The sequence below is a fragment of the Panthera tigris genome, chromosome X (genome assembly GCF_018350195.1).
Source record: "Panthera tigris isolate Pti1 chromosome X, P.tigris_Pti1_mat1.1, whole genome shotgun sequence".
NCBI lineage: Eukaryota > Metazoa > Chordata > Mammalia > Carnivora > Felidae > Panthera > Panthera tigris.
The window spans coordinates 77285717-77308959 of record NC_056677.1 but is presented as its reverse complement, the minus strand read 5'-3'; the positions used below and the strand labels follow the sequence as shown (position 1 = coordinate 77308959).

Below are 23243 nucleotides of genomic sequence, written 5' to 3'. Positions count from 1 at the left end.
TGTACATCATTTTGGCTTCAGAGAGTTACCTTGTCATTTGTGACAAATACAGCAAAGAGCAGTTACTTCTCTTTATAAAGTAAAAACAGATTAGGCAACTAAAAACACGCATTGATCAAACAAAAATTTCCTACCGAGAGTCAAAAAATAAAAACTATATTTATCATGTTATAATTTTGACAATATTTTGTTTCACACTTTACTAAAATAACACAAGTTAAGATGTGAGATACTTTACCTGGATAAAGAGTTGATGTGCTATGTTGATTTCTAAATTTTCTCTTTTCTCCCACTCCACTTTACAAATTAGATAATAGCATAGAATTACATAAATGGAGAACTTACAATATATCCAACCACCAAAGAATCATTTGTTTGGAGGTAGACAGCATAGCTGCCTTATATTAGACATTGTTCTAGATGTTCTGGTAGTGTTCCAGTAAAGATGATGAGTCACAGCTCTAACTGTCAGGCATAGCACACAAAGATAATACTGTCCAAACCAAGAATGAAACATACACTTGCAAAGTCCATCATCACAATAAATGCTGGCAACAGATCCTTATGAGACAAAATAATTTGTATAAAACAAAGACAAAAACAAAATAGCCAGTATTGGTTCTTCCAAAGTTGTGGGCAAAATTCTTATTTTTTTAAATCAAAAGAATGTATTATTATACAGAAATTCTTTTGGGGCAAGTACTATGACTTATTCTCCATGAGATCTCTAGCACCTAGCTTAACATAAATGCTAACTCATTTAGAGGACTGGTTAGTTAAAACTCAGTCCAGTAGCAATAATAATCTCATTCAACACCTAGATTGGTACACTTATGTTCCAACTCCTTATCCTGGCCTACAAGGACCTACATGATCTATTTCCTACCTGTTTCTCGGCATTCATCTTCCATTCATTTCCTCTTTGTTAACCACATACCAGCCACCATGGCCTTTTTCTGTTCCTTAAACAAACTAAGCTTATTTCCATTTTCACAACTTTGAACAAGCTATTACCCCTACCCAAAATGCTTTTACCCAGATTTTTGCATGGCTGGAACCTTTGTATATGTTAGGCCTTGGTTGAAATGTAACCTAGACAAAAAGATCTTTTCATCCCTCCCAATCTAAAGTAGCACCCAGTCACTACCACTACTTTCCTTCAGTAGTACTTAGGACAACTGAATCTCCAATCCTCTGTCCAGCTCCACCTCAAGTAAAATTTAAATTCCATGAAAACGGGGACACTGTCTGTCTTATTAATCTCTCTCCCAGAAGGTCCCAGAATGGTGTTTGTTGCATAGGAAATATTTGACTTTCTAAAGTGATATTCCTGTTTTCTGTGTCTCCCTGTTTTAGTCATTCTGCATGCCATTGGCAGATGGGTCTTATTAAAGTACCACTCCTCTCTAGGCATGCCATGCCCCAACTTTTTGTAAGGGGAGTAGAATATGTTTTGAATGAGCCTCTCATCTACACTACTGTCAACTGCCTCCAGCTTTGATGTTCTTCCTTTGTACTGATCTGGATTAATGAGGAACTAGAACAAAAATAATGGCAGAATAATAGTTGCAGAAATTAAGAGCAATAACATGGGTAGCATACATTTACTATAGAGAGTAAAGTCATTTCTAAAGAGACAGAAGATTAGGGGCACCTGGCTGGCTCAGTTGGTTAAGCGTCTGGATTTGGCTCTGGTCATGATCTCACGGTTTGTGAGTTTGAGATTCACATTGGGCCCTGTGCTGACAGCTCTGAGCCTGAAGCCTGCTTTAGATTCTGTGTCTCCCTCTCTCTTTGCCCATTTATGCTTCAATAAAATGCCTTTAAATGAGTGAGGTGTTCAGTTTGTGTGTCTATATATGTGTATTTCTGTGAGACACAGATGCACATAGACGGAAAAAGAGAAAGTTAAGACACAGCCATACATACACTTATTCACACACAGGGGCTATCATCTATGTCACAAGAACACCAATGTGACATTGTTAAAGCAAATAATGAAATAAAGTTTCAGACCTAAGGTAAGATAGAGAAATATAATACTGTATCACCAGGATGAATACTTCTAAAGCACTTCAAAGGACCTGATAATCCAAGATCATTAAGATATAATTATATTACAGTTGAAACATTCTGTTTATAGAGGCAGATAAGAGTATAGTTACTGCGGCTAATAAAATGCCTAGCATATGGCTGGTTCTCAATATAATGCTGAACTTCAGAACGCTATTTCTCCATCACCCACCCCCAGAATGGGGTATGATTCCAGTATTTAAATGGTTAATGCTCATACCTGGAAATCTTGGATACCTATAAAGGAATATATGCTAATGGAATTCCAGATAATTGAGATTTCACTGAATACTTGTTCAAAGCATTTCATAGCCTTTAAAGTAAAGGATTCTCAAAACATGAAATGAATGCCTCATGGCAATTATTTGTGAGTTAACTAACAACTTAATGGGGACATTTTGATTGATGTAGAAATACAGAGTCAGCTACAATAGAAGAAAACAAATCGAGGGGAGGAGCCACGATGGCGGAACAGCATGGAAGCTTTTTGGGTGTCTCGCGTCCCTGAAATACAGCCAGACCAACACTAAACCATCCTACACACCTAGAAAACTGATTGGAAGATTAACACAACAACCTACACAACCTGAACCACAGAATTCAGCAGGCATGTGACACGGAGAGCTAAACTTGGGGAGTAAGAAGCCCGAAAGGTACGGAACTTTTGTGGGCAGAGAGAGGAGGGAGACTGGTGGGGGGGAGCATATGGGAAAAGCACCCCTCGCCAAAAGCAGCTGGAGAGCAAGTGGAAAATTGGAAACAGCTGCAGGGACTAAACTAAAAAGGGAGAAAGGAGAGGGTTTAAATTTCATTAAGACTGTAAATAAGGGGAGTGCAAAGGCTGCAACTCCGCAGCTCGATACCTGGCGGTGCTCTGGTGGGACAGGTGAATCCCCAGGAACAGAGTGGGGTCCGTGAGGTCCTTGGGCCACACGGGGAAAAGCAGCTCCACTGCTGGAGCAGTCTTTGGTAGAGACTGTTGAAGCCACCTGGTCCCAGCAGACCCCGGAAGGCAGCCACATTTGCTGGTGCTGGAGAAAGGTTGTTGAGGGTGAAGCCTGGTGCCAGATGTGTGTTGCAGTTTTCCATGGTCCCTGAAATGCTGAGGCTACACTGTCTCTTGATATTTTTTGGGGGCGGGCTGGCACCTGGCCACAGTCTCGGGCACCAGCGACAGCAGGGCCCAGCGGGCATTCCTGGGTGCAGCCGACATTCGGCCATTGCTCAGTGAGACCCTCCCGCAGAGGGGCGGGGTGGGTCAAAGCCACAGTCCTTTGGAAATAAGGGGCTGGGGAAAACAGCCACATCTGAGACAAAACTTGGGAGAGAGGTACTGCCTGGAACCTAGTCATGGAGAGTGGAAAAGCGGGGAGTGGACAAGAGCTGAAGATGGAGGACCGGTGTGCGATTGCTGATCCGGGTGAACAGACTGGGTGGCGTCATTTTTTACCACTCCTGCACATGCACATCTAGGAGAACCGCAACAATCCACCCCAGTAGGCTAGTAGCACCGTCTAGTGGAGAGTGGAGCTGTTACACTGAGCCCTGCCCAACTTGGCCAACTTCGCTCTTCAAGAACACAAACCTCACCGGTGACTTAATTTATGGACTATAAAGAGCTACATGGACTGACCTCTACAGGAAAACGAAACAATTTCAGTCCTACTGAATCTGTTAGCAGGTTCATCTATTCAATTTTTTTTTACTTTCTCTTTTTCCTTGGTCTCTTTTACAATTCTTTTTCTTGAATACAGAAAGGGAAAAAAACTCATTTTTATTTTAAATTTTTACTTAAATATCTGTTTTTAATTTTTATTACTATATTTTTTACTTTTGTTTAAATTTTTTCAAATTCTACTTCACTTCCATCATTTTATTTTAGTCTACTTCAGTGTACTCACCTTTTCAAATTTTCAAACAATTTCCTTTTTTTCTTTCTTTTTCTTTTTTTCTCTTTTTCATTTCTTTTTCTTGAATGCAGAAAGAGAAAACTTCATTTTTACTTTCAATTTCTTTTAAAAATATTTTTATTTAATTTTTATCACTATATTTTTTGCTTTTATGTAATTTTTTTCAAATTCTCTCTTACTGCCATCATTTTATTTCAGTCTACTACAGTGTACTCCTTCAAATTTTCAAACGATTTCTTTTTTTTGTCTTTTCTTTTATTCTTTTTAAATCTTTTTTCTTTTTCATTTCTTTTCTTTTTTCTTAAATACAGAAAATGAAAAAAATCATTTCTTTTTGATTTTTACTTAAAATATTTTTCTATAATTTTTTCCACTATATTCTCTACTTTTGTGTATTTTAGTCTACTTTCGTGGATTCAATTTTTCAAATTCTCAAACGGTTTCCTTTTTTTTCTCTCCCCCCCTTTTTTGTTTGTTTGTTTGTTTGTTTGTTTCTTTGTTTCTCTAATCGGTCAAACCACTTTCTACACCCAGACCAAAACACACCTAGGATCTAGCATCATCATTCAATTTTTGTGTGTGTGTTTTTAATTTTTAATTTTAATAATTTTTTAATTTTAATTTTTTAATTTCAATTTTTCTACTTCATTAATTCCTTTTCTCCCTTCAAAATGACAAAATGAAGGAATTCACCCCAAAAGAAAGAGCACCAAGAAACGACAGCCAGGGATTTAACCAACATGGATACAAGCAAGATGTCTAAAACAGAATTTAGAATCAAAATAATAAGAACACTATCTGGAGTCGAAAATAGATTAGAATCCCTTTCTGCAGAGATAAAAGAAGTAAAAAATAGCCAGAATGAAATAAAAAATGCTATAACTGAGCTGCAATCATGGATGGATGCAGCAGCAGCAATGATGGATGAGGCAGAACAGAGAATCAGCGATGTAGAGGACAAACTTATAGAGAATAACGAAGAAGAAAAAAAAAGAGGGATTTTAAGGAAAAAGAGCATGATTTAAGAATTAGATAAATCAGTGACTCATGAAAAAGGAACATCAGAATCATAGTGGTCCCAGAGGAGGAAGAGAGAGAAATAGGGGTAGAAGGGTTATGTGAGCAAATCATAGCAGAAAACTTTCCTAACCTGGGGAAAGACACAGACATCAAAATCCAGGAAGCACAGAGGACCCCCATTAGATTCAACAAAAAACGACCATCAACAAGGCATATCATAGTCAAATTCACAAAATACTGAGGCAAGGAGAGAATCATGAAAGCAGCAAGGGAAAAAAAGTCCCTAACCTACAAGAGAAGCCAGATCAGGTTTGCAGCAGACCTATCCACAGAAACTTGGCAGGCCAGAAAGGAGTGGCGAGATATGTTCAGTGTGCTGAATCAGAAAAATATGCAGCCAAGAATTCTTTATCCAGCAAGGCTGTCATTCAAAATAGAAGGAGAGATAAAAAGTTTCCCAGACAAACAAAAATTAGAGTTTGTGACCACTAAACCAGCCCTCAAGAAATTTTAAGGGGGACTTTCTGAGGGGAGAAAAGATGAAAAAAAAAAAAATATATATATACCGAAAGCAACAAAAGATTAGAAAGAACCAGAGAACACCACCAGAAAATCCAACTCTACAAGCATCATAATGGCAATAAATTAATATCTTTCAGTACTCACTCTAAACATCAATGGACTCAATGCTCCAATCAAAAGACATAGGGTAACAGAGTGGATAAGAAAACAAGACCCATCTATATACTGTTTACAAGAGACCCAATCTAGACCTAAAGACACCTACAGATTGGAAATAAGGGGATGGAGAACCATCTATCATGCTAATGGTCAACAAGAGAAAGCCATACTTATATCAGATAATCTAGACTTTAAAATAAAGACTGAATCAAGAGATGCAGAAGGGCATTATATCATAATCAAGGGGTCTATCCACCAAGAAGACCTAACAATTATAAACATTTATGTTCCAAATGTGGCAGCACCCAAATATATAAATCAATTAAACACAAACATAAAGAAACTCATCTATAGTAATACCATAATAATAGGAGACTTTAACACCCCACTCACAGCAATGGACAGATCATCTAATCAAAAAATCAACAAGGAAACAATGGCTTTGAATGACACATTGGACCAGATGGACTTAACAGATATATTCAGAACATTTCATCCTAAAGCAGCAGAATATACATTCTTCTCCAGTGCACATGGAACATTCTCCAGAATAGACCATATACTGGGACACAAATCAGCCCTAAGTAAGTACAAAAAGATCGAGATCATACCGTGCATATTTTCAGACCACAATGCTATGAATCTCTAAATCAACCACAAGAAAAAAATTTGGAAAGGTAACAAATACTTGGAGACTGAAGAACATCCTACTAAAGAATGAATAGGCTAACCAAGCAGTTAAAGAAGAAATGAAAAAGTATATGGAAGTCAATGAAAATGAAAGCACCACAACCCAAAACCTCTGGGACACAGCAAAGGTGGTCATAAGAGGAAAGTATGTAGCAATTCAGGCCTTCCTAAAGAAGGAAGAAAGATCTCAGATACACAACCTAACCTTATGCCTTAAGGAGCTGGAAAAAGAACAGCAAATAAAACCCAAAACCAGCAGAAAACAGGCAATAATAAAGATTAGAGGAGAAATCAATGCTATCAAAACTAAAAAAAAACCCAGAACAGATCAATGAAACCAGAAGCTGGTTCTTCGAAAGAATTAACAAAATTGATAAACCACTAGCCAGTTTGATCAAGAAGAAAAAGGAAAGGACCCAAAGAAGTAAAATCAGGAATGAAAGAGGAGAAATCACAACCAACACAACAGAAATAAAGGCAATAATAAGATAATAATATGAGCAATTATATGCCAATAAAATGGGCAATCTGGAAGAAATGGACAAATTCCTAGAAACATATACACTACCAAAACTGAAACAGGAAGAAACAGAAAATTTGAAGAGACCCATCACCAGTAAGGAAATCGAATTAGTAATCAAAAATCTCCCAAAAAACAAGAGTCCAGGGCCAGATGGCTTTCCAGGGGAATTTTACCAAACATTTAAGGAAGAGTTAACACCTATTCTCTTGAAACTGTTCCAAAAAATAGAAATGGGAGGAAAACATCCAAACTCTTTCTATGAAGCCAGTATTACCCTGATTCCAAAAAGAGACAGAGACCCCACTAAAAAGGAGAACTATAGACCAATTTCCCTGATGAACATGGATGCAAAAATAGTCAACAAGGTATTAGCCAACCGGATCCAACAGTACATTAAAAAATTATTCACCGCGACCAAGTGTGATTTATACCTGGGATGCAGGGCTGGTTCAATATCCACAAAACAATTAACATGATTCATCACATCAATAAAATAAAAGACAAGAACCATATGATCCTCTCAATAGATGCAGAGAAGCATTTAACAAATACAGCATCCTTTCTTGATAAAAATCCTCAAGAAAGTAGGGATAGAAGGATCATACCTCGAGATGATAAAAGCCATATACAAGCGACCCAATGCTAATATCATCCTCAATGGGGAAAAACTGAGAGCTTTCCACCTAAGGTCAGGAACAAGACAGGGATGTCCACTCTCACCACTGTTATTCAACATAGTATTGGAAGTCTTAGCCTCTGCAATCAGACAACACAAAGAAATAAAAGGCATCCAAATCAGCCAGGAGGAGGCCAAACTTCCACTCTTTGCAGATGACATGATACTCTATATGGAAAACCCAAAATATTCCACCAAAAAAACTGCTAGAACTGATTCATGAATTCAGCAAAGTGGCAGGATATAAAATCAATGCACAGAAATTGGTTGCATTCCTATACACCAACAATGAAGTAAGAGAAAGAGAAATCAAGAAGTCTATCTCATTTACAGTTGCACCAAAAACCATAGAATGCCTACGAATAAATCTAACCAATGATGTGAAAAATCTATATACTGAAAACTATAGAAAGTGTATGAAAGAAATTGAAGAAGACACAAAGAAATGGAAAAAGATTCCATGCTCCTGGATACAAGAACAAATACTGTTAAAATGTCGATACTACCTGAAGCAGTCTACATATTCAATGCAATCCCTATCAAAGTAACACCAGTTCTTCACAGAACTAGAACAAATAATCCTAAAATTTTTATGGAACCAGAAAAGACCCCGAATAGCCCAAGCAATCTTGAAAAAGAAAACCAAAGCAAGAAACATCACAATCCCAGACTTCAAGCTATACTACAAAGTTGTAATCATCAATATAGTATAGTACTGGCACAAGAACAGACACTCAGATCAATAGAACAGAATAGAGAACTCAGAAATGGACCCACAAACATATGACCAACTACTCTTTGACAAAGCAGGAAAGAATCTCCAATGGAATAAAGACAGTCTCTTCAGCAAGTGGTGCTGGGAAAAGTGGACAGCGACATGCAGAAGAATGAACCTGGACCACTTTCTTACACCATACACAAAAATAAGCTCAAAATGGATAAAAGACCTCAATGTAAGACAGGAAGCCATCAAAATCCTCCAGGAGAAATCAGGCAAAAACCTCTTTGATCTTGGCTGCAGCAATTTCTTACTCAACACGTCTCCAGAGGCAAGGGAAACAAAAGCAAAAATGAACTACTGGGATCTCATCAAAATAAAAAGCTTCTGCCCAGTGAACTAAATAATCAGCAAAACTAAAGGCAACCGACAGACTGGGAGAAGATATTTGCAAATTACATATCTGATAAAGGGTTAGCATCCAAAATCTGCAAAGAACTTATCAAACTCAACACTCAAAAAACAAATAATCCAGTGAAGAAATGGGCAAAAGATATGAACAGATACTTCTCCAAAGAAAACATCCAGATGGCCAACCGACACATGAAAAAATGCTCAACATCACTCATCATCAGGGAGATACAAATGAAAACCACGATGAGATACCACCTTACACCTATCAGAATGGCTAACATTAACAACTCAGGCAACAACAGATATTGGCGAAGATGTGGAGAAAGAGGATCTCTTTTGCATTGTTGGTGGGAATGCAAGCTGGTGCAGCCACTCTGGACAACAGTATGGAGATTTCTCAAAAAACTAAAAATAGAACTACCCTATAACCCAGCAATTGCACTACTAGGTATTTATCCAAGGGATACAGGTGTGCTGTTTCGAAGGGACACATGCACCCCCATGTTTACAGCAGCACTGTCAACAATAGCCAAAGTATGGAAAGAACCCAAATGTCCATCAATGGATGAATGGATAAAGAAGTTGTGGTATATATATATATACAATGGAGTATTACTCGCCAATCAAAATGAATGAAATCTTGCCATTTGCAACTACGTGGATGGAACTGGAGGGTATTATGCTAAGTGAAATTAGAGAAAGACAAAAATCATATGACTTCACTCATATGAGGACTTTAAGAGACAAAACAGATGAACATAAGGGAAGGGAAACAAATAATATAAAAATAGGGAGGGGGACAAAACAAAAGAGACTCATACATATGGAGAACAAACAGGGTTGCTGGAGGGGTTGTGGGATGGAGGATGGGCTAAATGGGTAAGGGACATTAAGGAATCTACTTCTGAAATAATTACTTCACTATATACTAACTAATTTGGATGTAAAATTTAAAAACTAAAAAATAAAGTTAAGTTACTTTTACCTAAAAAAAAAAAAAAAAAAGAAAACAAATCTAACCTGTGTGTGCACTATCTGAACAAATAGCAAAGTAAATGAAGAAATGCATGATATGAGTCTACATTTTGTCAATAAAATAAAGAGGATTGTCAAGTCAGTAGTTCCTCCCTGTGTGCAATGCCTTATACATAATACCTGTGGAGAATTTAGCTAAACTACTCCATGATATTGCTGCCTGGTCCATTTTGTGTGGCCAAGTGGCATGCAAGGGCCTTGATGTGACATTAGTGCCTCCCAAAAAGCATGGCGATAGCAGCTCACAGTCACAAGTAAATGTAAATTCCTGATAAGATTTGCCAAGCAGCCCTTCTGACCAACAGCGCCCCTTCCACCTACCCAGGGCCTTTCCCTTGTGTGCCCATTAGAGAAGACCCTTGTAGAGCTTACCAAAACACTGCTGTTTTGGGTTGGATTTGACCAATCTGGCTGTAGCCCAGGAATCCCTAACCACTCCACCCATGTACTCTGATAAAGTCATGTGCTCAAAGTCCTGTAGCTTTCTCTGCCTTCACTCTACCTTGGCCTTCCTGCCATGTGGCCACTTGGGGGCTGCTGTGTACCTACTTCCTCCAGGACCTGAGTAATAAACTTTTCTTGTGGTCTTTTGTTGAACTGCCTCCACTTAACAAATGTTAATTTAACAAGTCCACAATAATATATTTTTAACCAATACATAGAATGCATGAGTCTAGTCTAAAGGATCCTTCTTCAAACATTTTTGTTACTTGGATTACTGGAAACCAGTACAATTTTCTGGTTTCCTCCTATCACACTAGCTGTACCTTTGGTTTCCCCACCTCTTTTGTTAAAAGTCTTCTCATCTCCTTAACTTCTAAATGTTGGAGTGCCCTAGACCTTAGGCCTTGGGCCTCTCTTCTGTTGACATTCTCTAGGTAATCTTACCTAATCTAATGGTTTTAAATAGCATCTACATGCTGATGGTTCCTAAATTTTTATTTCAAGTTTGGACCCTTCCCTAGAGTTTAGGCTCAAGTATTCTAGGCTTTGCATCTCCGCCTGGATGCCTAATATTGTCTCAAACTTAACAGATCTGAAACCAAAGTCTTGATTCACTACTGCCACAACTTCTATTCCTCCTCCTTCAGTCTTCCTCATCTATGTAATGGTCATTCTCCTCTTTTCAATCCTCAAATGTCTTTCCATCATACAACAAGGTTTTCCATGATTTCACCTTCACTACTCTTTCTTCTTATTATCTGCCTCTCTCACTGCAAACTAGCCACACTGGTCTTCTTGCTATTTTTTGCATACTTCCATGCTCATGTTCACACCTCAAAGCCTTTGCACTAGTAGTACCCTCTGTACAGATGGCTCCTCCCTCAGTTATTCACACAAATCATTCCGTCACTTGATTCACTTCTCTGTTTAAATGTTACTCCCTCATAAGGGGTCTTCCCTAACCAATTTATCTTTAGAAAAAAAAAGCTCCTACTATCATTTTTAATCATTTTGCCCAACTTTATTTTTATCAGTAATCATGTTTTGGTATTATACTACAAATTTGTTTTTCACTTGTCTACTGCACTGGAATATGTATATGTATATGTATATGTATATGTATATGTATATGTGTATGTAAACTTTCTTATCGTTGAATCCTCACTGGGAAAAAAACAGGGCTTGAAACATAGTAGTTATTTTTATAAAATTTGCTGAATTCATTTGTTGAATGAATACATTTGTTTACCAGTAGGGATAACATTATGGTACTATATTATCAATACTAGTGACATGAAATAAATATCAGGGAGGAAATTATTTCAACATTTATGGATTTAATATTTAAGTAGAACAAGGATAGAAACACTACACTGGATTAGGAATATAAAAACATTTTAGAGCTGAAAGGGACATTCAAGATTACCTAATATAATCCCTTTGTGTTTAAATGTATTTAATTTGCATAACTTGGAATTATCATTTCATTTTCTTGAATATCTGGGTTCAGGCTAACTTATTGAAAGCTGATACTTTTACTTCCTCTAAAGGAAATAAATATTAAAACACTTTACTCTCAAGAACATTAAGATTTAAATGTAAAGCAATGACTTATGGAAGAGGAAAATAGTTTTGGATCAATATTAGTATTACTAACCTAAGAATCTTGGCGTTTTATGTTATAAAAACAAAAATAACAACATATAGGAGCAGGAAAACAAAGAGTGAGGCAATAAGTTCTATGTATAGCATGACTGAGTTAATAAAATTATAGAAATCTTCCTATAATTGACCTATCAAGAATGTTAATCATCACACACACACACACACACACATACACACACACACACCACAAATCAAAAGAATTTCCAGGTTGTTTAAACTTGCAACTCAAAGATATGACCTTGCTATCAAAAACTAGATCTTTCGGCATTTGAAAAAAACATCATTTTAACACCTAACCTTCAAGCAGGCAGCAGGGCTTCTTTTGTAAGACTAACCTATTGAGCTGCTGCATTTCACTTTTATTTGAAAAGACTGATCCAGTGTTTTTATAACTCTTGATTAAGCTGTTTAAATAAAAAAGTAAATGTTGAAAAAGGAAACCACTGTAGTTAAGCTCTATGTAAACGAGCAATAGGCAAATCTCTGGTGATGGGAAAGTTCGGTGGGATAGCTAAATCTATTCAAACCTCTTTAGCTGAAAAATTAAAGCTCCCACAAGGTTTGTAGAGCTTTAGGTTTTCCACTGAATCTTAGATAGCTTTTCAAAAATACTGACATTCAACACCTTGCCAATAGTAAAAGCAACTTTGGGGGAAAAGTTAACAGAGTTTTTGAAACATAAAATGTCCTCAGTATTTGGTGCAATTTGAGAGTTTTCTAAACACAATTGGGATTGTTTATGAGTATGTGTGTGTGTGTGTGTATTCCTAGCACTGTGACTGTCATATGACAGTCACCAAACTGTTTATTATTATTGTTTTATTATCATTTTTATTATTAGTAGTAGTATGTATGATTATACTTTCTATTTCAAATCAATGCACAAATAATTATAATAAAAAACAGGGCGCCTGGGTGGCTCAGTCGGTTAAGCGTCTGGCTTCAGCTCATGTAATGATCTCATGGTTTGTGGGTTTGAGCCCCACATCGGGTTCTCTGCTGTCAGTGCAGAGCCCACTTCAGATCCTCTGTCCCTCTCTCTTTCTGCCCTTCCCCTGCTTGTGCTAAAAATAAAATAAACATTAAAAAAACACTCAATAACATTATGAAGAGTGTGTATTTAAAAAAATGATAACAATCTTCCTTTTTAGAAAAGCAATATTTTCCCTTATGTGGTTTTCTAAAACAATTTGCTTTTCAATATATATGCATTATTGCCATTACTGCCCATGTTTGTTTGTTTATTTATTTATTTACTTACTTACTCATTTCTTATATCCTGGACCCTCTCTCCCTGAGCATTCTCATAAAATGTTTTGCTTTGAGCTTCCTAATTTTCTGAGTTTGAGAGCAGCAGGCAATTGAAGGTAAGGAGAGAGGGTCAGATCCAGTGAAATTCCCTCCAGTCTAGTCTAAGTCCTTGTTTTTTCTTCAGGAGTTAGAAAACAGTTATATTACTATATTAATATAAAACAATGGGAGAGTACTTGGCTTTTGATGTTTCATTTTGGTTTTGTTATATTGATTACATGTCATTAATTTACAACGTGTGGATCATCATCTCACTAAAACCTGTTACTGGCATGGTCTCAAATGTGATTAATGTTACTGTGGTTGAATAATTGTGGGTTTTCTCATTTTTCAAAAAAATCTCTTATTAAAGAAAGTGGAATAAAAATTAACATAATTGCAATGCAGTAGAGACTCCAAATCTGTTTTGAATTGTCTGGTAAGAACAGTGCGTTTCCTCAGTAACTTGATTTTTAACCAGTTTAAATGATTTTCCCTTCTACTATGAGAAAATCCCAGGAGTAGATAGTTAGATGACAGGTGTTAATGTCATTAACATTCTGTCAGCTCTTGTCAATGTGTTAAAGGTGCCCCTGCTGTTCAGTCACTCCTGTCCTCCAGTTGGTGAAGTCATTTAGCCACCAGTCAATCAAAAAACTAAGTTGACTTTGGGCAGTAGACTGCCCTGCCATTGCCAAAATCTATGTGAGTAAATGTGATAAGAAATTTGTCAACAGGATATAAGCAGGAAGGTGAACATTGTGGTTAATGTGCTTTTTAGACAGCTTAAGATTTTAAATCACAACACATATTTAAAAGTCTAAGAAGCCCTTTTTTAAGAATGGTCTTCTTTCCTGTCAGAAAAAGCAAGGAGTAATAAGTAAAAGTGATCCTTCAATTTTAAAGCAAGAAAGAAAAAATCTTGCACAGTCACATTACTGGTCAAGTAGAAAAAAATGCAAATTCAGAATCCACATATAATGTGCACTCAGAGGATATCCAGGTCTAAGGATTGGCGAGCAGTCCATTCACACTGCTCCCTCTCACCTCTCTTTAGTATGGGCTATTTTTCAGAACTTTGAAAATGTGATTGATTTCAGGTGTTATTCTGAACCTTGCCTCACCAATATTTCCTTTTAACGTTTATTTATTTTTGAGACAGAGAGAGACAGAGCATGAATGGGGGAGGGTTAGAGAGAGGGAGACACAGAATCTGAAACAGGCTCCAGGCTCTGAGCTGTCAGCACAGAGCCCGACGTGGGGCTCAAACTCACGGATCGTGAGATCATGACCTGAGCCGAAGTCGGCCGCTTAACCGACTGAGCCACCCAGGCGCCCCTACCTCACCAGTATTTCCAATAGGAGCCAAACAAAGACACAGACTACATAATTCCTAGTAATCTTAAAAGAGAAAAAGAGGTGGAATCTAGAAATTAGTAAATTAAAAACAACAGGGCTATGAGAAATAATGTCATGAGTTGTTGAAGTTATCTTAAGACAGCTTGAGGGGTGCCTGGGGGCTCAGTCAGTTGAGCATCTGACTCTTGGTTTCAGCTCAGGTCATGATTTCACGGTTTGTGGGTTCAAGCCCCCATCAGGCTTTGTGCTGATGGCATGGAGTCTGCTTGGGATTCTATCTCCCTCTCTCTCTTCCCCTCCCCTGCTGTCTCTCTCTCTCACTCTTTCTCTCAAAAATAAATAAATTAACATAAAAATTAAAAAAAAAAAACAGGGGCACCTGGGTGGCTCAGTCGGTTGAGTGTCTGACTTCGGCTCAGGTCATGATCTCACGGCTTGTGATTTCGAGCCCCACGTCTGGCTCTGTGATGACAGCTCAGAGCCTGAAGCCTGCTTCAGATTCTGTCTCCATCTCTCTCTCTCTGCCCCTCCCTTGCTCATGCACTGTCTGTCTGTCTCTCTCCCTCAAATATTAAAAATATTTGAATATTAAAAAAAAAAAAGACAGCTCGAGCTCACTACAATCAAACAGGCACAAGGTGGACAATTCTAGTATCATATATGGAAAATACTCCTCATTTAATAAACAAGAATGCCTTTTAAAGCTCAAGTATGTAAAATTAAGTAATATCTAATACATAGTAAACATTCAACAAATAAAAGTGAATATTACCATTTTTAAACTTACTAAAAATAAGAATATAGACTCTATTTCAATTCACTGAACAAATGAACTGAAACTTCCAATACTATTATGAGCATATGCACATGAAGAATACTGAGAATTCTGCTTTAAGAATCTGCATAATAGCAATAACTTCCTCACATAGTTAGATTTTTGAACAATGTGCATTTCTATATATTTAGTGCTATTATATCCATTATAGATTATCCCCTTTGATCCTAGAACCTCCATACTATGATTTATAAGAGAATTATCCCCATTTCTCCCTTTTTTGTAGTCTTATAAAATTAGTTTTGCTTATTTTACTCTTTCCATCTATTTTTCTGAGTCAGAACAAGCAATCAATTTTGGACAGAGAAAGGGAGACAGAGGTGATAAGGTTCCTTCTAAAGCCACTGGCTATTCTTCAGGATGTAGGAAATAGCTTGAGCCAATACATTCATAGGAGACCTTTTCGTTGTCTTCTTTTTTTTTTTTAAACCTCCCTCCCTGGTCATTGTTTTTTTTTTACATTTACTTTAAAAAGGTGTGGATTATCCTTTCTCAATCTGATTACACTTTACATACATACTCTAAAAGGATGATTCAATGTTATTTAAGTTCCTGAGAAGATTTATAATATGTGACTCAATACGTACCTAATGAGTTTCCACAAGTTGCTACATGCTATACATGATGATGGACATATATAAATTAGCACACTGGATATGACCATGGAGACAGCAAGACAGAGAAGCATGGAAATGCCAGACTGTCAGTAGCCTGAGGTCAAGTTTTCCATCTTGTGCACTATTATATTTTCATGGCCTGGGAATGACTAGCACATTTTAAGTGTTCAATCAATATTGTGAAAGAGTAAGGGTGAACATAAGGTGCTATGAGATTTAGCTCTACTTGGAGATTTGGTGAAGATTCAGCCTGCATATTCGGTTACTCTCTGGCAATCATGCCATTGTCATTAGCAATAGCAATGATGCTGTTCTGAAAGCAGAGAGGCATGGCAGTGCTATTCAGTTTTTGAATTCATAGTCCTTATAAGAGAGATTATTCTTGAGTAGGTAAGGTTACTTGCAAGGGAAACTATTCCCATACTTGTGCCTGTAGTTGTTCAATTTAAAGTTCAGTGACCTAAAACAAAACAAATTATTGGCAGGGGACAGAAGTATCAGAAAGATCATCCAGTAGAAAGAATCCTGTACTAAACATAGAATTGTGGTTTTAATCTTAAAACATAATCAAGTATTCCAGGATACCTGGGTGGCTCAGTTGGTTGAGCAGCCCAACCGATTTCAGCTGAGGTTATGATCTTGCAGTTCATGAGATTGAGCCCCACATCAGGCTCTGGGCTAACAGTGCAGAGCCTTCTTGGGATTCTCCCTCTCTCTCTGCCCCTCCCCTGCTCACCCATGCTTGCACTCTCTCTCTCAGAATAAATAAATAAAATAAAAAAAAAACATAATCAAGTATCCAACTTTAAAATATCCTTCTCTTTTGTTAGTGCCAGAAGAGTAGAAAAGTATTAATTAGGCACAAAAATTCATAAAACATATATACATATGAAGATCATGCATTTTGTTTGTAATTTTCTAGAAGATTGAAACTCTCAATGGGTGCCTTAAAGAGTCTTCCAAAGCAAGAATAATTTGAGCAACGGATTTATCATTGTCATTCATTAACTTGGAGTTTTTAACCAACTCAATATTCTAAACTTTACCTAAAATAAATTGCTGTATATTTTATTTTGTTTTTCAAAAAAATATGATATACAAAGTAACAGCCCCATACATTTTAATATAATTTGCAATCCCCTTGTGGACAAATAGTCACACTTTAGTGCCACTTAAATGAAGAATAACCATTCATCTGTAACATACAGATACAGGAGGCTTTGGATTTTCATTTTAGAGTGCTTAATTACCTGCATAAAGAGAGAAACAAAATAAAGAGTCTTGGCCAAGTTCATGAGGGTTTGAAATTACTTTTCTTTTTCTAAATGAGCAACAAAGACTCCTCAATGTTGCAAGCTGTTGTGTGGCCATAAGACAATGGTAGAAGAAAATATTAAAAGGAACAAGGGGATCAGGAATTAAATTCAAATATATGAGGCAAGAACAAAAATCAAAAGTAGAGAGATGTTGGTGGTATTTCCAGTCACAGGACAATATAACATATTTTTAAGAAAAATCTAGTCAGCAATAAAGCTAAATATTTACATTAAGTATCCCAATGTGGGAAATTACATAATACAAGGTTATTTTTGAGGATTTTCTGCTTCCAAGCACTCACAAATGTATGTTTCCAATATTTCTATTTATGAAAGTACTCAGCATCACTAACAGACTACATAAAACAGTATTAATTCATGAATCAAATGCCTTTGAATGAAAAAAAAATTTTTCATGAAAATCTAAATTGCTATTCTCAAGTAATTCAAGTTCAGTACCGTAACTTCCAAGTTTGGCAGTTAAATAAGCATACCACAGAAGAAAAAAGGTAATAGATTTAACCTTGAAACAAGGTGACTGTCATATTGTTGGAAGAATTTACTTATCAGATAAAGTATTTATACTATTTATTCCCTCTAAAGAGATAAAATGGTGAACCAGTATGTAGTTCAAGATATTTATTTAAACCTAAAAGAGGATGATATGGCTCAAACTTTTGAAAACCAAAAGAGAAAAAAGTCATATTTAATTTAGGTGCCAGATTTAACATTAAGCAATTCAAGCTAAATGCTATTTCTTAAGTTCTTCTTGCATATATTTCTATACTTTATATGAATATACTGTATATAAAATAGGGATTTAAAAATACTTATTTAGAAGTAAATACTTAATGTTATATAGATAGCTACTATAATTTATTTAAATACATAATCTACTAATCAATTCATCTAACCATCCATCCAGGCATCCATTTTATCCTTCTCAATCCTTTCAGTCAATTGATATTGGCCATCCTCTGATTGCTCTTGAATACACATGTGTGTCCTCAGCAAATACCTGCACACATGCAAAGAGGAAAAAAAAAAAAAAAAAAACTTCTGACCCAAAAAAAACTTATGTTGATCATTTTCTCTAAGCAACTAGTTACATAAGGAGATTCTTTGTTTTGTTTTGTGTCTACTCAAGTCTCATAAGACTTACCTTGCATATCCAGCGGAGCTTCAAATGAAATTCTTCTTTGAGAAATGGTATTTTTTCTCATGTAACTGTTCCCTTGCCTAATCTACCTGGTTTGAAACACTGTCAACTAAAATTTATGCTGCTAATATAAAAACAGCCTATATAAATTCATCCAGTCTGAATAGAGTAGTAAGTTTAGAACTAACTACACAGTAAATACAGAGAGAGAGAGAGTGAGAGAGAGAGAGAGAGAGAAACTAATAAACAAAATCCTTAAATAAATAAAGGATATTGTCATCTTCTCCACAAACTTATCATGTCTATTTTCTGTTTCGGGGAATTTCTTGATGTCACGTTCCAGATGAACAATGTGTTGTTCCATTGTTGCAAGGTTGTTCTTGAGAATTTGAGCTGAAACTAAAGAACAATGTGCAAAGTGTTTAGAGTTATTTTACCAAATAATCCGTAAAACAACTAAAAAAAACCAGTATCAGTTAAAATATTTTCTAATGTGCAGAATAGTTCCATTAAGTTAACTCGCGTCTTTTGGAATTGCTGCTCATAAACATTCTACTCTCCATGAAATAAGTGGAAATGTGTAATAGAATATAGCAAATCATCATGTTTAACATGAGAATGTCACCATTTTATTCAGCCATTAGTTCAAATGAAGGCATTTCTATCTAAATTTATTGATGGAATTCCTTATATTTCTTTCTTTAAAATCTAACTTGAAGATTAAAGAGAAACTGAGGTTCAAAGAGATCTTACTATATTGATGCATGTTCTTGGTTATATAAATGATTTAAAGTTAAATCATATAAAAGGATCAAATATTTTCTTTTGTTGAAATATCCTGATTTTTATAAACCAACATGTATGGTAAAAGTACCCATCTTTAGTACTTTTCATACACGTAGACATGTGAAAAAATACTGTTGATACATAAAGAGAATTTAGAGCAAATCCTAGAGAATACATATGCACATACATACCTACAAAGCTTCAGTGTGCCCTCAAACACCATCATTAATTGCTTTAATTGTCCCTAACATTATCTGTACTTTTCTTTTTCTCTCCTTGTTGACAACCAATAATTTTAAGTATTGTATTCCCACTGCTCCTAAATACATACACATTTCCCAGATCTCTTATGATGCCCTCTCTGCACAGAGTTATTTTTTAATAGACACTATTTTATAGATACTCTATTACTGCATGACTGCCAATTATATATGAAGACACTTCTATCAATAACAATGGCATTTGACAGCGTTCTAGCTGAAAAGACAAGGTTAAGTATTAGAATTTAATAGGTTATCCTGTGACATTGATTTTTAAATCCTGGCCTCTGAAACACTGTTCTTTTCATTAAAAGATTGTGAAACAGAAATAGAGTAATATTACAATTTTCTTTTTAGAGGAAATTTTAGTTTCATTCAGAGGCATATCCATATTGCAGTGAAAAATTTAAGAGACTGACAAAAATCAACCCCCTGGCAAATTTCAGCCAAACTCTTCTGATACAAATTCATCACACTGACACCCATGTGACTTGACAAGGAGAAACTGCCTTAAATATAAATGGAAGTTCAAGAGACTGAAAACCCAAAATGAACATTAAAGACAATTTTTTTTCCTATTAATCTGTCAGTTCAAATAACTCTTTCCAATTAAGTTCCATTTGTTTAGCTCTTACAAGCTTGGAAATTATTCTTTATCAGGAGGTCTGAGTTTTTTCTTGCCAAAAATTTGCTAATGGCTCGACCATCATTGTTTGGTTTATTGAAAGGATGAGTTTGCTGTGGATAAAAGTATTTTCTCTTATTTTAAAACCGAATTTTTTCACTTGCATTTTTCCATTAGAGTCTCAATAATTATTCACAAGGTTTGTTCTTCCCTATGTGCTTGATAGAAAAAATGAAGGTATGAAATTCAGAAGTTGTTGATGTCATTTAGGTTACATAAAAGAAATAAGCTCATGGTAACTTTCTGCTATACACAAAATGTGCCCAAAGGCCAGGTTTAGGTCACAATATTAATCCTCCTACTACAAGCAATAGTAATTCCAGTAGTAAAAATGGGGTGACGATGAGGATTCATCTTCTGATTGTTCAATATAGAAATAGCCTAATCAAGTGCTATACACACAAAAGGCTAGATATCTCAAATAACAAGAGACAATATTTTTAATCAAATTGAATTCTGAATAAAGCAGTATTTTCCAGACATCTGTCCTCAATTTTACATGTCTAATCCTAAATCCTCTGAAATCCTTCCAGAACTCTAGCCCAAATTCTCTACCATTTAGAGGCACTTTGGTTTGTTCAAGTGATCTTCCATATATTACCTTCCACTTTGAGAACTATTTTTGTTTGTGTACATAAGCACAGAGCCTCTATTATAAAACCTCAAGCTGCATAATGGTAAGATCTGTATCTAATACTTCACTTTTCTCTCTGTATTTGTTATAAATAATGTTGAATGTTGAATGTTGAATAAATATTGAATAATAAATATTGAATGAATATGCATATTTGAAAAAGTTTTGGTTCAGACTTTAATTTATGCCTACTATTTTTTAAACTTTTTTTAAGTTTATTTATTCATTCTGACAGAGAGAGAGGTAGAGAAAGAGAGGGAGAGAGATAGAATCCCAAGCGGGCTCTGCACTGTCAGCACAGAGCCTGATGCGGGGCTCCATCTCACAGACCATGAGATCATGATCTGTGCTGAAGCCAAGAGTCGAATGCTTAACAGACTGAGTCACCCAGGTGCCCCTATGCCTACTGTTCTTTTAGTTTCTTTTTTAAAAGTTTTTATTTAAATTCCAATTAGTTAACATACAGTGTAATATTATTTTCAGGTGTACAATATAGTCACTGACACTTCAATAACACTTGGTGCTCCTTACAAGTGAGCTCCTTAATCCCCATCACCTATTTAACCCATCCTCCCACCTACCTCCCCTCTGGTAACCACCAGTTTGTTCTCTATAGTTAAGAGTCCCTTTCTTAGGTTGTTTCTTTCTTTTTTTCTCTTTGCTCATTTGTTTCATTTCCTGGCCTTAACCATAAGCCTAGCCATAACTGTAACCTTAACCCTAGATTTGAGAAGAAAAAAGATACACACACACACACACACACACACACGGAATATTACTGAGCCATAAAAAAGAATGATATCTTGCTATTTGCAATGACATGGATGGAGCTAGACAGTATTACACTAAGTGAAATAAGTCAGAGAAAAACAAATAGCATATGATTTCACTCATATGTGGAATTTATGCTCACTTCTGCAAATCAATGTGCATATAGAGATTAGATATAATCATAATGATTGAAAGTTACCATATCAAGTATTATGTGACTGTGGAAAAGAAGCAGGAAGTTGAAGTCTGTCTAACAATACATAGAGGTGGCAGGGTTGCAGGAGATGCTTAGATGAATGGGAAAATAAGGAACTGGGATAAGGAAGGGAAGGAAGGGACACCTTCATTAGGTTCCTTCTGTCTTCCCCTCGAATAAATTTGCAATATTATGCTTGAACAAAAGAGAATTAAATACTGGAGGTGTAATTCTACCTCACATGCAAACTCATTTTGGCTCACATGGCTGCATTAAATGAAAAATACAATTATTTAAATGCATATCTTTAAATTGTTGGAATTATGGTATCTTAGAGTTAGAAGTAATATTAAAATGGATTTTGGACCAGCCTCTCAAATTTAAAAACACAAGTTATACAATGTCACAGTCTATATTCCTAGAAAACAGAACCTAAGACAAAGCCTGCATGTTAAGTCCTTCTTAAGGGGTAAAGGTGGGGTATAATCAGAGGGAAATGGGCATGAAGAAAAAAGGAAGAACATTAATACAAGAGAGTAAATTACTGAACTGGCCATAGCTTTACAAAAATTACAGGTGGTTGCTTTAAATCCATGCTTGGAAGGGCCCTAAACTTTGTTTAATGCTTTGTTGTCACTGTTTTGAAATTCTTATTTTATTTTATTAGAAATCTTCTTTTTTTAAGGTTTATTTATTTTTGAGAGAGACAGAACATGAGCAGAAGAGGGGCAGAGAGAGAGGGAGACACAGAATCTGAAGCAGGATCCAGGCTCTGAGCTGTCAGCATAGAGCCCGATGTGGGGCTTGAACTCATGAACTGCAAGATCATGCCCTAAGCCAAAGTCAGATGCTTAACCAGCTGAGCCACCCAGGTGCCCCTGAAATTCTTATTTTAAATGGTGCCCTGCGTTTTCACTTTTCACTGGGCCCTGCTAATCATGTAATCAGTCCTCGTCTTCAGATATGATAAATGAAAGAACTGCAATTTGGAAGAATTGGTTACAGGGGGTGAGCAGTTCACCTGTTGGTGCCTTCTCATTTTCTACTCTCTCATTGGCAAATTTCTGTTTCAAGGTGTTAACTTCCCATTTTGCCTAGGAAACAAGACAATGTGGCCCAGGCTTGGAGGTCGGGGGTGGGAGGGGCATAGAAACGGTGCTTAGTGGATCTACAGGGGTGTATAAACTAGATGCAGAACAGATGATTCACTATATCCCAAGTGGCTTATTCCCTTTTTGGCAGTTGATATAATTAGAAAAAATTTTGTTTACTTATAATCAAAATCAGACTACTTGAACTCTTACCAACTTATCAACTCTTAGTCCTCAAGTTGCCTTATGGCAACACTGATCAAGTCTACTCCCTATTTTGCAGGAAAGGTGTTACTTGCATCTTCTTAATCTGCCCAGGCTATAAACACCCATTTCCTACAACTAGTCTTCCTAAGGTATAAGGGTTACTTATTTCTTGAACTCTTAAGTAATAA

General features: G+C 36.2%; 1 protein-coding gene across 3 annotated transcripts in view; it reads right to left on the bottom strand.

Annotated features, from left to right (window-relative positions):
• DIAPH2 (diaphanous related formin 2) overlaps positions 1-23243 on the bottom strand; it is a 982724-nt gene that overhangs the window by 355870 nt on the left and 603611 nt on the right. For all 3 annotated transcript variants that reach the window (XM_042974379.1, XM_042974380.1, XM_042974381.1), the window contains one exon: positions 18700-18824. In XM_042974379.1, coding sequence (XP_042830313.1) covers positions 18700-18824 — 125 coding nt within the window. The remainder of the gene's footprint in view (positions 1-18699; positions 18825-23243) is intronic.